This window comes from Euprymna scolopes, chromosome 40 (genome assembly GCF_053919585.1).
Source record: "Euprymna scolopes isolate OS-2025 chromosome 40, ASM5391958v1, whole genome shotgun sequence".
Taxonomy (NCBI): domain Eukaryota; kingdom Metazoa; phylum Mollusca; class Cephalopoda; order Sepiida; family Sepiolidae; genus Euprymna; species Euprymna scolopes.
In genome coordinates this window covers 47,546,891-47,565,569 of record NC_136521.1, presented here as the reverse complement: position 1 = coordinate 47,565,569, position 18,679 = coordinate 47,546,891, and the positions used below count along the sequence as shown (strand labels likewise).

At 34.2% G+C, this 18,679-nt stretch overlaps 1 protein-coding gene across 3 annotated transcripts in view; it reads left to right on the top strand.

The window, feature by feature from the left end:
- Window positions 1–18,679, top strand: part of LOC145265545 (uncharacterized) — a 188,850-nt gene that overhangs the window by 152,182 nt on the left and 17,989 nt on the right. For all 3 annotated transcript variants that reach the window (XM_080121509.1, XM_080121508.1, XM_080121510.1), the window contains 2 exons: window positions 5,327–5,473; window positions 8,020–8,261. In XM_080121509.1, coding sequence (XP_079977635.1) covers window positions 5,327–5,473; window positions 8,020–8,261 — 389 coding nt within the window. The remainder of the gene's footprint in view (window positions 1–5,326; window positions 5,474–8,019; window positions 8,262–18,679) is intronic.

Sequence of the window (18,679 nt, the reverse complement as noted above, 5' to 3'; positions counted from 1 at the left end):
ATCTTGTCCTTTTCTTTTCTAGTTTCAACAACTAGTCTTTTACTTTTCCATGTTTAAGCTTAACCATATAACTGTTAATGCTCGCATTTTCTATTGTAATATATATATATATATATATATATATATATATATATATATATATATATATATATACTAGCAGAAGTACCCGTCGTTGACTGGGTTCAAAAACAGCCTACAGAAAATGGACTGTGATTGATGAAAGTATGATAGGCTATGAAAAGGAGGGGGTTATAAAGAGATAGGTTTTGATTCTCAAAAATTTTACCCTAAGCAAAATATGATGAAAGTAAAGATAATTTTCGCGAAAATATATTTTTTATATCAACGTTGTTTCCATTCGTAGCCAAGAGTGACCAACAAAATGATGTTTCCTTACAAAGAGAAAATGTTATATATATAATAAAATAAATATACAAGAAATAAATGTTACCGTATTCAATAAATGCTATTTTTATGGTAGAAAAGTTCATTGGTTTGTATTTTTAAGTAGTTTGTAAAAAATTTTTATTTTGATATTTTAAACCGGTTCGTGAATTCACAAACCGGTTTTAAAAAAAATCAAAATGGCAGCGACTTTGAAATGGAGAGCCCCGTTTTCAATTTGAAGGAGGAGCACCTGGGCATTCTGTGTTAACAATATAAGAGAGTTCCGTCAACGTAAGGAATAGTTATAAACATATTTTAATGTTTTTCATTATTTTGTGCTTGAGGAATATTCGATTATGGCATGTATAGTTTATATAAAAATTCATTTAAGTAGTTATCGTCTCAAATTTCGTTTTAATTTCGGTTCGCTGAAATTATTTCAAGTAAAGAACATTAAAAACTATTTCAAAACAAAAAAAACATGAACTGAACTTTTATTGACTATGGTAACATTTATTTCTTGTATATTTATTTTTTCGGTTAGTCGTTTGTTGGCTTTTCTGCTAAACACATTTACGAAATAATATCGACGAAATATCGAAAAACAAAGAAACAAAAACAGATTTGAAAAATAATGAAGCTTTTCACACTTTAGTAAAATAATCCGAAACAGCAAAATGAGATATTAAAAAAGTAAACACGTAATTACTTTAGTTTTTTAAAGCACATAATCGATATGAATACGAATAAGAAGAAAATTGAGCTCTTTTGAAGCAGAACAGCTTAGTTTCAGTTTTACAGTATTAAACCGTGTAGTGTTGCGCCGTCGGATTCAGGGTTGTACTATTGTAATGTAAAGAACACGCAGAGAGGGTTGTAATCAACTGAATTCCTTCTAGTACACTGACAAAAAAAAGCTTAAACAGATATATAAATGAAAATAAAAAGGTTATGTAAATGTTTTTAAAAGACACGTAATCATGTGAGCAGGATTTTTCCTTCTTTTGACACGATAACAAGTAACGTTCTTATTTTTTATTATTTATATATTTATCTATTTTCTAAAGAGTTCCACGTGCAAGTGGAGAAGGAAAAAAAAAACAATTATGCAAAATTTGTATCGAGAATTGTCTAAAGTTCCGACATTTTTTTTGGGGGGGGGGGCTTTCACTTTAATAAGAACGTGAATTTATGAGGTGAATTTATTCGACACAATATGATTCAACTCAAAATAATAAATAAAAGCTAACGTGAATTAAGATTAAAGTTTTCGAAGCCTTGTAAACTTTGTGACATATTTACATTCTATGGAGGTCAGGCACGAACGAACACCCCATAATTTTATTATACCATATTTCTTCAAACTGAAACATAATTATCAAAATATACTTACGCAGATAGATATGAAAAGTCTTTGTTAAAGTTTGTGCCATATTTCCATGGAGTACAGGCGCGAACGCAGACCCCACCATTTTATTATACCATCCCTATTTAATTTGAAATATACTTATCAAAGTATTCTTATGTAAATCTATATCAAAAACCCTTGTAAACGTTTTTTTTTTTTTCATTTTTTCTTTCCATACTTTGGGGGGGGGCAGACATGAACGCAGACCCCACAATTTTTGTAAACCACACACACACACATTAAGCTTTATATTATATACACACACACACACATTCAGCTTTATATTATATATATATACACACACATTCAGCTTTATATTATATATATATAATATAAAGGTGTGTGTGTGTGTGTGTGTGTGTGTGTGTGTGTGTGTGTGTGTGTGTGTGTGTGTGTGTGGCCACGAATAGGCTCCTATGTGGCTGACTATTTGAAAAAACTGATTACATATAATGATAGAAGATGTATCGAGACACAGGAATGGGTATGTTTGATCTAGCAGAACGGTGGTTCATAAAAATTGTGGGGTCTTCGTACGCGCCTGGTCCACAAAGTATGGAAATAAAAAATTTAAAAATAAAAAAAATACGTTTACAAGTGTTTTTGATATAGATGTACGTAATAATACTTTGATAAGTATGTTTTAACTTAAATAGGGATGGTATAATAAAATTGTGGGGTCTGCGTTCGTGCCTGGCCTCCATAGAATGGAAATAGGCACAAAATTAATAAAGACTTTTCATATCTATCTGCGTAAGTATACTTTGATAATTATGTTTCAGTTTGAAGAAATATGGTGTGATAAAATTATGGGGTGTTCGTTCGCGCGTGACCTCCATAGAATGGAAATATGCCACAAAGCTAACAAGGTTTTTTAATATAGATCCACAGATTATTGTGATAAGTGTTTCAGTGTGAACAGGTATGGTATTATAAATCATGGGGTTTATCTATTTTATTTTTACTTTCATCATATTTTGCTTTGGTTTTGATACCCCCAAATTCGAAGCTATCTCTTTACAACCCTTCCTTTTCATAACCTATCATACTTTCATAAATCAGAGTCTATTTTCTGTAGATTTTGAACCCAGTCAATGACGGGTACTTTTGCTAGTATATATATATATATATATATACACTTGTGCCTGATATTATTCATACCCCTCGGATCTTTGAGATTTCTATAAGAATATTGCTCAAACCAGAAGATAGACAATATTAAAGGGATTTCAAACAATAAATCAAGCATAAGCATTTAATTTAAACTCAACAAATAAATAAATTATGCAAGTTTGAAGCATTATACTAAGAAAAACAATAATGGCACTAGTTCAAAATTATTCATACCTCTCTTACTAATAGTCAATAGCATGCCCTTTATTCTTAATAACTGCCTGTAACTGTTTTGGATATTTATCAACAAGGTTTTTACAAGCATCAACACTGATTTTTGACCATTCTTCAATGCAGTAGTTCTCTTAATCCCTCAAATTTCTAGGTTTCCGCTTTTTAACCTCAGTTTTCAATATGTGCCAGAGGTTTTCGATAGGGTTCAGGTCAGGACTCTGGCTAGGCCATTCCAAAACATTAATGTGATTATCCTCAAACCATTTCTTGACTATTTTGGCAGTATGTTTTGGATCATTATCCTGTTGAAGGACCCAGTTTGGTCCTAAATGGAGCTTCTCCGCATCCTGTCTAATGTTTTTCTGGAGTATCTCCAAATATTGCTCCTTCTTCATGGTTCCATCTATCTTGACCAAACTACCTGGACCACTAGCCGAAAAGGAGCCCCAAAACATTAGGCTACCACCACCATGTTTCACCGTGGGTATGGTGTTCTTTGGGTTGTAAGCTTCTCCTTTCTTCCTCCAAACGTAAGAAGCATCCATATGGCCAAACAATTCAATTTTTGTTTCGTCAGTCCACAAAATACTTGAGAAAACGGACTCTGGAGAATTCACATGTGTCCTAGCAAACTTTAGACGTGCTGCAAGGCGTTTTCCGATGTGCAATGGAGTCCTTCTTGGTCTTCTTCCTTTCAGACCATTTTCATGCAGAGTCCTTTGCAATGTTTGCCTTGATATTTTTATGCCAGAAGACTCCAGATTTTCTAAAATGTCCTTAGTAGTGGTGGTTGGATTTGCATTAACACTTCTTACAATATTCCTGGTGGCTCTAGCAGACAGTTTCCTTTTCCTTCCTCTACCAATCAAGTTGTTTGTTGTGTGGTGGCTCTGGAATTTTTTGATGATGCTCTGTACTGTTGCTGTAGGGACCTCAAATTTCTTGGAAATTGACTTGTAACCTAAACCATCCTTGTGTGAATTCACAATTTTAGTCCTAAGATCATTACTAAGCTCTTTTTTCTTCCCCATTCTAATAATTTTTATTCTTTTTTTGGTTTTCAGTTGATATCATTTTAATTTCTGAAAAATGCAAAAAACGAAATGAAATTAATCAAAGGTTGTATAAAAGCATTCAAAATAAGAATCAAACAGGAAACAAACAGTCAGAAACTCGATTAATACTGAAAAAATAAGGGGGTATGATTATTTTTGAACATTGCAGATTTTATAAATAGCTGTATATTTTTTTTATTACAAGTATCCCGAGATTTTAAAATGACGAAAATGATCAGAAGAGGTTTATTAAGAATATGTATCAATATGGACGTAAACAATAAATTCTTACAAAGTTACACCTAATAAACTCAATTTTCAAGAGGGGGTATGAATAATATCGGGCACAAGTGTATATATATATATATATATATATATATATATATATATATATATATGTGTGTGTGTGTGTGTGTATATAAATATATACTAGCAAAAGTATATATATATATATATATATATATATATATATATATATATATATATATATATAGGCTGATCATTTACTTGAAGCGTTACTCAGTTTGTATATTGCAATTGTAATGGATTTTTAAAAAGTTTTAATAAGTTTTTATATTTCCAAAACATTATATGAAGTTAGAAAAAATCCAAGCTAGACGAATCTCTTTTTTTATTATTATTCAGGAGCATATATAGTGTAATATAACAGTTCTCCAAGTCTGAACGATAAAGTTTTCTCAGTTGGGAATTTATTGCTTTTCAAAGGGTAACCATTACGATATTGGTTCGTTCATATATAAAATCCACTATTTAAAAAAAACACTGTGATATTGGAATTAACTGTGATATTGGAATTAACTGTGATATTGGAATTCAAAATTTAACGGTTAAAACACCAGAGGAGTGCAGATCTTTTTTTTTTTTTATAAATCTAATTATTTATTAAAATTAAACTCGAATTTCGACTCATAAAAGAGCCTTCATCAGAAAAATCCAGATAACATTTTATTTCTTTTGCGTGTTATGCTGATGGTCTCGCACGTCGTCAGGCATTGGAGATCGAGGCTTTAAATGTCACATTAAACAAAAATTTTACAACATAGATTGATATGTCATGAAAATAAGTTTTTCTTTTTTTAAATAACAATTCGAATGCATCTCTTTTCAGCTCTGTAAGGGTCTGCTCGGTTTGGCCACTGTCTTTTATATGCAGGGAAACATGAAGGAAGCGAAAAAGCTGTTGCTCCGAGCACTGGAGCAGGCAAAGGAAATACTCGGCCATGGACATCATTATGTTGCAATAATCATTAACAAGGTCAGTCTATTTTTTTTCTTTAGGTTTTTATTTGTTGTAAAGATGGCTTCTTTTTCTGGTTTCTTCTCTTCTTCTCGTTGTTGTTGTCGTCGTTGTTGTTCATTTATACATTAATTCATTTCATACGAATCGGATTATTGTTGCTGGCATTCGTTTCCCTGATATCTTTCTAGTTAGAATTCTGTCAAGTATAATGTGAACACGCCTGTGGAACTCTGTTCCGTCTGCCTGCTTCCCACCTGACTACAACTTGGATGTCTTCAAGTCCAACGTTAACAAATTCCTAATGAACCGCCCTCTTAAGTAAACACTTCATTAAATCTCCACACTAACGTACTGTACTTGCAATAACCCTTATCCCTGAGTGGCTTCCGGGCCTTGATAAGTGGTTACCACCATGTAAAAAAAAAGTGTTCTGACAATCTCTGACATTTTATCGAATGAGACTAAATAAACGTGTAATGATGGAGGATCCGTAAAAAATAAAAAAAATAAAATAAAAAATACAAAAATTCAGTTTCTCTTGCGTCCATCTACTGAAAAGTATAAACGGTTATTACAAGTATGCTGTTGTATCGGCTTAGAAAGAAAACGCGAAAAATGTCGGAACATATCTTTCTGATAGTATAGTAAGTTTTAACACCACACAAGTAGAAAGACCCGGCATATAAAACCAACGGTAGGTTCTTTGATACGGCAGAGGTCAGATCAAAATGAATGTTTATTTTTAGAGCACAATTTAACAATAATACTTGACTTTTGCTTTTTTAACTTTTATTCAAGCCATTATATAAAATAATTTTATAAAATCAACATTAGATTCTCTACAGTGCAATGTAAACTAAAATGTATTGTAAATTAAGCCACTACAGGGAGGATGTGGAGCTTTCATTTCGGTGCACCGCGGTGGATCACCGACTAGAGCAGGAAATGAATCGATTGATTTAAAAAAAAATGAGTGAAACATTCATACAAATCAGATGATTCTTGCTGGCATTCGTTTTCTCGATATCTTTCTAGTTAGAATTCTGTCAAGTGTAATGTGAACAGATATCTCGCTGCCCAACTCCCAACTTAGAATCCCTGCAAATCTGGTCCCAAATAGTAACCCCTTACGACTTAGCGGCACAGTGCCTTGTATGAGGCGAAAAAACAGTTTTAAAAAATGACCCCGAGTAGTTATGGGAGGGACCACGTGATAATTGCCAGCATTCCTAGATGAAAGTGTTTCTGTGAAACAAACTGGATTTTACCTTGACACAGCTAAGTTATCAGTCCGTTTCGTTAACCACTTAGACACAGTCACCTCCCTGATGTTGGTGATAATTGGTGAATGCATAATGCCGCTGAATGCATGGGGTATTCTCATTTCTTTGATACCTGCACTTAAGAACTTTTCGACCACACAGTGTTTTATACATACCGTTTAACTTTCATAAAAATCAGATGATACTTCAATTTTTCAAAATCCACGCAGAGATTAATGTTATATTAAGATAGGTAATTGGTTGAAATATAATTTACAAAGTAGAAATACAAAAATGGGGCGATTTATAAATTCCATGGCTAACTGAAAATAATTAACAAAAAACATAGAAGAACGGAGTGGAGGTATGTTAAACTGCTTGCACTCTTAAATAGGGATGAGAAATATGTTCATATAAGTATAAATGGTGTATTTCACCGTCTGAAGAGAGGCTCTTTTGGAATATTTTTGAATGACATAATGTTTGAAATTGTTCGAATAGTCACGAAACAATTGTAACGAATATGAAAATACACAATATGATATTCTCATTTTTTATTGTCTTGATTTTGTGAATATATATATATATATATATATATATATATATATATATATATATATATATATATATATATATATATATATATATATATATGGTGGGGGGAAGGCTAGACGCTGCATGTACCGCGCTGAATCGTAGAAATTACCAAGTTGGTATCTGGGGCCGAGTATAATTCATTGCAGGAGATGCACTGCACCCCCCCCCCCCGAATAAACTCGCCTAGCGGATAGGCAACAAGGCAGCACTCCATATAATGGTGCGCCGGCAACCTGCTGAAAGATGACTTCCTGAGCCTGCGTGTCAAGCACATGTTTGCTGCAGCGAATGGTGACATCTGAAGTGTGTGTGACACGAAGTTGCGTCTCGTGGATCACCTAAAATATTTTGTAGCTGGGGCTGGCTTTATCCTAATGAGCAAAATGTCCGAGTTCCGATAACGACGACGACTCCCCCCCCAAAAAAAAAGCTAAATGGAGGCCATCTAGAATGCTGTAGAACGGAGAAAAAAGGCCAAAGACCCTTGTGTTTTGATGTGATGTTTTGAATATAATAAACTAGTTATGACCAAACTTTCATTTAATTCGGACAAAACACTAAGAAACAGGGCCTAATTAGAGTTGGGTCACCCTGTATTGACAAAATTGAATCTTCCAAGTTTACCAAGAATAAAACATTGAACAATCGAACTCTTTTTGTCCAAAACATTTGGTTATATATTTTTTTGTTGTTTGTTTCCAGTTGGGTCAGTTGTGTTTCCAGCAAGGTCGGCTGGACGAATCTCTCGGCTACTTTATGGAGGACTTGAAACTTACTCGAAATGAAGTTGGTTCTAATCATCCAAGAATAGCGTCTGTACTGAACGACATCGCTCTTGTTTTTGACGAGAAAGGCCAGCGAGAAGCCGAAAAATTCTACGAGTGTGGACTGGCGCTTCTGCTTGGCCTCTATGGAAATGGTCACGTCGATGTGGCCATGATGCGGTAAGTAAAACAAAACAATACTAACATTTATTTTAGTTCCTAACTTGGTTAGATTCTGAATGACTTCATTGAGACCTCAGTTTTGTTTATCCTCCTTCCTCCACAATTATTAGGGTTTTTTTTATTCCAAAATTAAAGTTTTTCATCACCTATCCCTAATTAGTGTGGTTTGTCAGAAATGTCAGTCTCCTTTGGAAGTTTTCGAAAGTGGTGTATTTTGTAGAAAGCATTCGGACACGTTTCTACTGGCAACTGACCGTATCTGTCACTGTTTAGTAATAGAGCGTCAAAGTAACTAGGACTGCTATACGGCATAATCACGCTGACACACTGGTTCTCGTTAGATCACTGAAGTTAAGCAACGTTGAGTCTCGTCAGTGCCAGATGGGTGACCAATTTCGGAATTCCAAACGCTGCATGTAGAAGGACGTCGACACCTCCCTGCTAGAGCTGCAAAAACTTAACGTCGTCATCTCCCCTGACGGCGAATATACATGCGACTCGGGACCGCTTGTGAATTTCATACTCTCATGGAATTTCTTCCTTCGGAGGAAGCCGGTTAAACCAATCTAGGGTTAATGCCGTAGTTTCTAGGACTGCTAGACTTAGGAATTTAACTATCCTTGCTTCCCTGAATGTATTAATATGCAGTAATGTAATGTGAACAAACTTACTGCTTAACTCCCTACATAGTAGATATTATCCTAAATAGTAGCTCCTAACGTCTAAGTTGCAATATGCATTGTTTGGAGGGATAATAAGAATTTTTTAAGCTCTCGCTATGAGGCATATGCGAAAAGAAAAAAAAGAGTGAGAGGGTGAGTGACTAGCTCGCTCGCCCCACTTCTCTCTCTCTCTCTCTCTCTCTCTCTTTCTCTTCCTCTCTCGTTCTCTCTTGCTTTCTATCTATCTATCTATCTTTCCTTTACACGTTAGCGACGCCTATTTTTTTCATGCTTTTTAAAAATTTCAATGATTGTTTTGATCCCGTAGGCAAAACATTTCGCATTTGTGTTTAAAGGTTTTTAACATTCATGTTTTACATAGTGAGTAATCATATCATCTTCATCTCCATGTTGTATATTGTCAAATACGGGTTTTAAGTAAGTGCTCTTCTTTTAGTGATTATAGAATGTATGTATCTGGTATATCTGGTGTAGTATGCGCTAGTGTTGTGTTTGTTGAGTGATAATAAAAACTAGCTAAGGTTACCTCAGTTTGCAATTGTTTTGTCATGACTGATTTTTGTCTCCTTCTCTTATTTGATCTTATGCCCCATCTTTTTATAATTTACTTTTGTAATTTATTGAACACTAGGTACAATATAATATAGAATTGACTGTGTAATAATAAATACGAAATTTGCATTAATTAAAATATATTTAAGCATATTTTACGACAGGACAGGTAATAAAAATAACGTAAAATTGTCCTATAGTTTAAAATTAACAGATGGCAATTAAAGCACATGAAATTTTAAAGAAAAATAATAATAACATTAGTAAAAGTAATAACAACAAAAATAACACAAAAGACGAAAATATAATATGTCGCATAGGGAGCATGTAATACAATTTGATGAGGGGAAGAAGAGAGAGGAGAGAGGGAGTGATGAGTTCTTATAACACAGAAGAGGGGATCGTCATTACTTATGATAGAGAGGGGGGCACATTACTTAAGATGGTTATACAAAGTTCATTAATAACGGTTTCACATTACCTTGAGGGGGAGAAGAGAGAGGAGAGAGACATAGCACATATAGCAAGGAGAGGGTGATCAGTTCTTATAACACAGAAGAGAGGGGGACACATTACTTATGATAGAGAGGGGGACACATTACTTGGAAAGGGTTATACAAAGTTCATTAATAACGGTTTCACATTACCTTTAATTTGGTAGAATGATGACACGAAGACGGGAGTTACAAAAAATATGAGATGTTCTTTTATTCCATTTGACCGGTCGAAATGATGATGACATCCAGGAATTCAAAATCGTTTCCACATGTTTAATGTTCTAACCCTTCGCTTCTAAAGGAGGACCCTCCTCATGTTAGCTCTGTCCGGCTGACTGTACTGACTTCGATCATCGTGCCTCTCTGTCTGATCTTCGACTCTAGCTCCTATATTGAGAATTTATTTCTGCCATGACGTCATACGTGTGTCTGTCAACGTGATCGACCAACGTGGCCTAAACATGCATGGTTCGAATATGCTTCCAAACCATTTCTGCAGACAAAGACTTCTTACTAACCTATTTTTCGGCCTAACTTATTTTTCAATATGTTTTAAATTGCTATTGTTCATTCTTCCCTAACTGACCTTATTTTAATTCAGTTTTCATAAAAATAATTGAACAATTAAAATTCCTTTTACAACAACATATCTAAACTATTTTATGTGAAACTGAAGAATGCGAAATTCCTTTCTGAATCTATTTCTGAACCTTGCTTACAAGGTTCGAATCTCGGTCTATCCTAATCTCATTTTCACTTTTCTAATGTTTTTCTTACTTACAAGAAAAGGGGAACCTTTTCTTTTAACAATAGTAATGAGCTAAACCCTAATAGAAATAAAAACACTAACAATGATCAGAAAATTTGTTTCTTAAGATCCTGCGCAATCAGCCCAATGCAAAGTAAATGCCTAATGAAAATCATCGCATAAATATTTGCCAAAGAATACTCGAATAACAAGAAATATTACGTAGGAATTACCTCCCCAGAGTTTAAAAGCAAATATTACGACCACACAAGTCAATTCAAAAACAAAAAAAAACGCTGAATAAAAACAGTACAAACAAAAAAGGAAGCTAAAAAAAGTATGCGCTTTTCGATATTTGAGTGACAAATGGCACGAAAGCTAGTATATGTAGGAGCCGTATGGACTATGGATGAATGGGAAACTAGCTATCATAAATTTAAAAAAAACTCAAAATGTATTAAACTGCAAAGGTGAAATATCAAATGTATGCATACACAAAGTAAATGTTACCTTAGAATAACAGCAGAAAAAATCTAATAAAAGAAACAAATAAATATTTTAATATTATTTAATAACAATAATTAGAATTAATGATTAAACAGAATATTATACAAAAATATATAAGCTAATACATCCGAACACAAACATGGTCCGCTTCCAACACAAAGAAAAAAAGAACCAAGAAAAGGGTGAAGTACAGATATTGATAAACGCGCCAATTAGCTGCAATAAATGAGTGAACGAATAAAAAAGAATCTTATTGGCTAATTAGCAAACCCAGGACCCATCAAGTAATAAAAACACGCGACAACATAAATTCCATGCAATAACTTAACGAATCCTAACAAACGATGAAACGAATCGAACGCCGACGAAAGTCATTTAGCAGCAAAAACGCATATGAACCTACCGATGAGTAATATAAGAAGTAAAACCCATATTAAAATCTAAACAAAAATAATTAATAAAACCTGAAGCAAAATATAAAACCTAAATAAATAAAATAAAATAAAACTAATATTGAAACAGATTAGTAAATGTGTTGACAAATTCACCGTTCTCGCACAACTATTTTGTATCTAGAAATAAAAACAAAAAATAAAAAAGAAGGAAGGAAGGAAAGGGGACGGATAGAGAGTAGTAGTAGTAGTATTAGTAGTAGTAGTAGTAGTAGTAGTAGTAGTAGTAGTAGTAGTCTTGGCTTTACTACAATTGTTCTTATGTTTGTCAACGGGTTAAAATTGTTTAGTTGTAAGAAAATAGCGACAGTATAGTTGTAATAAAGAATAGTTGACAAATACCCCTACTCTTCTCATGTTAAATAATAATTTCGAAATAATAACGTTAATATTTCAGTGCGCAGGTCAAAATCTGCAAAAAAAGCGATTTGTGTTTATTTGTTTAAGCGCGCATGCACAACCGGATGTCGTAAACCGGAAAGTGGGTTACATCACTCATTACAATGTAATTTGAGTTTTATAATTTTATATATATATATATATATATAATTGAACAAAATTCACAGCTACTAAAGCAAGAGAGACAGAACTCAGTCGTTTAAAGAAAAAGGAACGCGTGCAAAAAACTGAAAACTGAATTTGCATATCTTTTTTTTTATATAGTAAGAACAAATTTAAATGAAAATATTTTAAACAGTGAGAACAAAATAATTTAAATGAAAATAATTATTTACTATAATAATAATTAAAAACCTACAGACACTAGTGTTTCATCCTTTCGGGAATCTTCAGTGCAGGGTATCACGATTAATATCAGTCGATAGGTTTGAACCCGGCGACAGAAGCCATCTCTAGTTTCATTAGCGAAGACCGTATCCATTCGGCTACCGTTAACCGCAAGAAATAACGTTGAAATTTAAACATTTTTAAACGTTTTTACGTCAGTCAGAGTGATCTAATCATTATATAATGATCTGTGCATAAGAGCTAAATTGACTAACTTAATTCAACTGAAAGTGCTCAACAACACACACACACACACACATATATATATATATACATATATATATATATATACATGTAACAAAGATAACAAAAAGCAAAAATAAGGGAAAAAAAACTGATGAATGTGTTCGGAAAAACAAAAACAAAAAATAACACAGCGAAAGCGAAAAAAAATGGCATAAATAACCCTTCGATTCGGTTAAGTCCATGGTGCATTACACCCAGTAGAAAGCATAGAACGAAAAGAAACGTTAAAATTCCATTCCAATTTTTTTAAGCAACTACGAAGTAAAGAAAACCTAAACCGGGGTTCCTTCGTAACTGTCACTTGTGAAAGATCCTGGTAACAGTGTAAGTGGTGGAAGGGGAAGGGGGGATTTATTAGAGAGAAAATATTTTACTACTTCTATTGATTTTAACCGATTCTGGCAGTAAACTCTCAGCAGAAAAAATATAGAAATCTACGATCATCGAGGAAGTGGAGAGGTAATATGCCTATAACACACCTCAGATATTGTGCTACAGTTTGTGCATATTAATTTGCATGAAATGTCTTGATTTTTAATCCTATTAAGGTCGGTCAAAATCATAGGGGAAAAATGAGTTCATTTTATATATATATATATATATATATATATATATATATATATATATATATATATATATATAGGGATGTATAAGGAAATTAAGATTTTGCAAATATATTACTTTTAATGCTCGCATTTTTCTATTGTAATCCATGATTTTTCGAGGTTTCCAATAAATTCACTTATTTTTTATTTAATTTCAGTCTTATTTTTCCCCTATAAACGTAACATGCATATATGTAATAACAATATATGGCACTCGTCTGCATTAATAAAATCCCCCAATTATCTCCCTTTCATTCTTTCTGTTTCACTTGTTACTTCTCTTTTCGGGATAGCAGTGAATTAGTAGCATTACTAGTCGTTGAAGCGACGTGTTTGCTATAGAAACCAATCATAAAAGGCGTCGCTTACCTTTTACGTGTTTTTTACGATTTTGAACACCAGTAAATTCATCACAACCTTTGTTTTACTGAACGAAAATTGAAATATTTTTTCACAATATAGCTGAGAAGGTGATGTATAAACTGTAATAATTGTTTGAAATTTGGTCGATAAATGAGTGAACGGTGAAGCTTTAAATCATGTCTAAATGACTAAAACTGCCATTTAACCTTATATTAAAACACTACTGTGTTTGAATTATATATATATATATATACATATATATATATATATATATATATATATATATATATAACTACTTAATTTACTCACATAAAATTGATATACGAAAGTATAGATTTATGCGTAAACTTTAAGTATTTACTTCAAAAGTGCTCAATACGTAGGTAGAGCTAGTTAGTAAGTTATAAAATGTATATGGCGATTAAGCTACACTGAATATTCCGCGTTTCATCCACTCTAGGATTCTTCAGGCTTATGTGCGAATTCTGTGGTTGTTTGTCGTTTTTATATGCGCATCTTCTATTGAAATTTTAGTTAGCCAAGGGTACAATTATGAATATAATCCTTATACACTGTGAAATTTACTTTATGTATGAAAACCAAAGAGGGTAGATATAACATATGAGAAATATTTGGAATCACGTCTCCCCTTGCTGTTATTTCAGATCATTTGAAACGATAGAAGCAAGTTTTAGTCTCCCCTCCATCAAGGCCAGAGGTTTTGAGGAAATATCAGATATTTTGTAATTTATATACAAAACTAAGAAAACAAATAACTATGATTGGTAAAGGTGCAGCACTTTTACACCCTCCAAAAACCATGTAAAATTACCTCTAGTATAGATTTTCGAGGGTGCTGAAAATGAAAATAACGTTTAAAATTCCAGGAAACGAGTAGTTTCCAAGATACGAAAAAATTATAGTGGGGGATCACTTTTCTATATAATTTTAACGTAAAATCAACACCCACTTTATAGCTACTTTTTTTTCGTGGGGGTTGTTATTTTTTTAGGGGTGGTGGTTATTTAGTAATTGTGCCTTGGTTTACCAACACAAAAACTACCTTAAAAAACTTATTTTCAATAGGTTTTCGAGTGTGCAGAAAACGAATATCACATTTAAATTTCCGCGAATAAGTATTTTTCCAGGTATTAAGCAATGTAATTCTTTATTTTATAAGTGGTGGCCATTGCTGTACGTGCAAGCGCGGATATTTTTGCTTGATATAAGAAAAAATACTTATTTTGGAAAAATCTAAAAGCAATATTCGTTTTCAGCACACCAAAAACCAATAGAAAGGTAGGTTTTGGTCTACCATGTTGAGACACTTGTAGTCTGTCTAAACTGTACGAACGAACTGACTAAACCAATTTATTTCTGATTTAACAAGTCCCTTAGAAGCTCAGACGAAACTCCTGCCTTGGTCAAACAATCAGAGACCTGATCACAACCCTTGATCCATTCTATCTGTATCTCTCCTTTACTCTTCATTTCCTTCAGCCTTGCTACATCTATTCTCAATCGTCGATCGCTTACCAGATTGTTGGAATTCAATGTCTCCACAAGTGATGCATTATCTGTCTTGCAGAGAACGTCTGGCAATTTAGATAACTGAAATACCTCTTGTATCATAACCGCAGTCAAAACACCAGCATTAGCTCCCTCATTCAGAGCAAGAGTCTCTGAGGCCAATGGGCTTTTTGTCACTCTGTCCAATTTCTTTGACGCCCAACACATGGGGGCCATTTTGTCAGTACTTCCTCCAATAAAGACAACAAAACCACCCTGTGAAGATCCATCTTCTAGACTGGCATAAGAGGCATCAGTATAACACAAAATGTGTAAATCTGAGGGCTTTCCCAATTTTGGAAATGTTATAGAACCCTTCTTGGATTTCAATTTTGATAAGGCTTTATTCGCCTCAAATAAGGCTTTTACTTTGGGATGCTTTCCAGTGTTGCTCATTTTACACACATCAAAAGCTATATCAGGGCGTGTTTGAGTTGAAACCCACATCATCTGACCTGCAAGTCTCTTCAACTCATGCTTTTCTTCTTCATTCAGTTCATCATTTTTCCTCAGTATCCTCCCTTTGCTTATTTCTATTGGAGATATGGAAGATACATATAGATCTTGTTCTACAGTGATCCCATTTTCCTGTTGATTAACATTCAGTCCAACATATTTGAATGTTCCACTTTCATGAGATCCCACCTTAAATTTTTCTTTCAATGTTGCAATCACATCCCTTTCAAACTCTGTGTTTCCACAGAAAACAAAATCATCCACGTGCATAGCAAGAATTCCAGTCAAATTTCCTTTAATATCATGCCACAAAAACAATGCATTATCATAAGCAATTGCTACTCCTTTTAATTCAATCAAAGCCTGAGTAACTCTCTTGTACCATGCCCGTGGAGCATCATTCAATCCATAGATGCATCTTTTTAATTTCCACACTTGAGATTTAGGACAAACATCAGATGGTGGCCTCAGGTACACATCTCTCTCTAAAATACCACCTTGCAAAAAGGCTGAGGTAAAATCTATGGTCTGCAGCATCCAATTCTTTATTGATGCGGTTAGCATGACCATTCGCATAGCTTCACGGCTACATGTTGGGGAGTCCGTTTTCAGATTACTATTTTCTTCATAGCCTCGTGCTACAAGGCGAGCTTTCATTGTTTTCTGATTATCCTTGAATTTTTCAGTAATCACCCATCTTGTGGATATTGTTTTTTGACCTGTGTATGGCACACATTCAAATACTTCATAGGTGTTCATGTTTTTTATTTCTTTATGCTTGGCATCCATTACAGCTTTCGACTGCTCTTGTTCAGCGGTGAGCAGGACTACATTTTCCTGTTCAGTATATTGGGGCACTTCTCTCCAATGATCAATATGATTCCAGTTGATACAAACTTGATCCTCGTTTTCATCCTCAGGTTCTATATTGATCCAATGACTATATTTGCCAGTTGATTTAGGCTGTACTGACATAACCTTTCCTTTCTTCCACTCCCCACTTCCATTTATTTTATAAGTTATGGTCTTATTTCGGCCAGGTTTTTCAGTCTTATCTCTTAAACTGGTAGAACTATCAACAACTTCTTCTCTGTCTATATCTTCACTTTCTACCACTTGATTCTGCAACTCCTCCTCCTCAACTGAAAGGTATTCATTCTTCCCTTCTGTAGTGTTTCCCAGCATTTCAGCTTTTTTTGTTCTTTTTTCGTTGTTTTTATTCACTTTCATCAATTGGCACGGATGCATCCTATAAAATGCTCCGCCATGTCTGATTAAGACAAACTGGCCTTCTCTGCCTAACACTTTTGCTGGACCACGCCATCCTTTAAAACCCTGCCTCCGATAATAGATTTGGTCTCCGGTAGCATAATCTTCATCAGCATAAGTTCTGACATTAGACCTGAGAGCTCTCCTAATTCTCTCACTGGACTCAGCTTCCAAAAAGTTTCTCCTTGCACTATGGAGAGCATTTAAATTTTTCCTCACCATGTCACTTGTAGTAGAGGACTCCATAGCAGGTAACTGGTCTGTCAGAATTGAGGGTGTATTTACATTGAAACCGAATACAAGCTCATTTGGACTGTGTCCAGAGTAATTGAGGAGGGCATTTTTTGCACAAATAGCCCATGCCAAGGCAATTTCAGGTTCACACTTCTCATCGTCAATTGTTTTTTTCATTGCCTCAGCAACTATCAAATTATGACGTTCTACAGTACCGTTGCTGAATGGACTTTCTGCGGCAGTAGTACAGGTCTCTATGTTGAGTTTTTCATTCATCTGTCTATAGTGTTCGTTGTTGAATTCACCCCCATTATCACTCAGAAAACGAACAGGAGATCCGAAATAGGTAATCCACATCATAAAGATGTTTTTGATGATCTCCTCCTTCTTCTTTGTTTTGATCAATGTTGCCGCTGAATACCTGGTAGCGGCATCAATGAGATGTAGTATCCACACCTCATTGTGGATGAACTCTTTCAAATCCATGCAAACTGTGTGATTAAATCTATTGCAATCCCACAACCGGTCGCAATGGAGCTTTTTTAAATCTAAGGCAAATTTGACAGTTTTCACAAACCTCCTCAATCGCCTTTATAAATTCCTTGTCATTGAATTTGCCACTTTTTTTAACCAAGGAAACAAGTTTTTCCTTCGAGGCATGAGCAAACTGTCGATGAAGTTTTTCTGCTTTTTTTTTTTTTTCTGTGAAAGAACACTGACCAAAATTCTGAACATGTAATACAATGTTCTTAGTACCACTATGATCCAACAACTTATTTGTTAAGGGGAGACAATAGTGCCCTGAAGTTGTGGTCTTTAGTTCAATACATTTATCAAAAATCCAGCACATATCTTTCCGGAAATCTAGCACTATTCCTGCTGTCTTCATTGATTTGTGACTTAATAGAAGAGGCAAGTCGTTTTTCACAATATCTGCTTCGATATAAACTCTTATACCTCCGAGTGTAACCGGAAATTTAGCAACTTTAATTGCTGTGACAGCCACTCCATCACCAAAACAAAAACTCCGGTCTGAGTTCGTATACTTCACTAGTTGCAGGTCACTTTCATTTAAAGTATCTAAATAAACATCAAGCCACACTTCGCCAGCCAGTGTGCGAGTACAAGCAGAATCCAAGACTGCCATTCCAAATGTTTCCTTTACAAGATTTGAGATTTTTTCATTTGTACTGTCCAAATAAATATTTTCTTGAATGAACAACGTAATGTGTATTTGTTCTGTCGCTTCCGTAAACCTGGGCGTATTTCTAGGACACTCTCTAATTAGATGGTTCGGAGACTGACATTTGTAACACAACAACACGTTTCCACTTCGGTCACATGGATTAGATTGTCCTCGACGAAAACGCCTTTTGTTGTTACCCGGTTTAGAATAATTATAGTTGACGATTTCGGGCTCTGATTTCACTGCCGGTACATTTTCATCA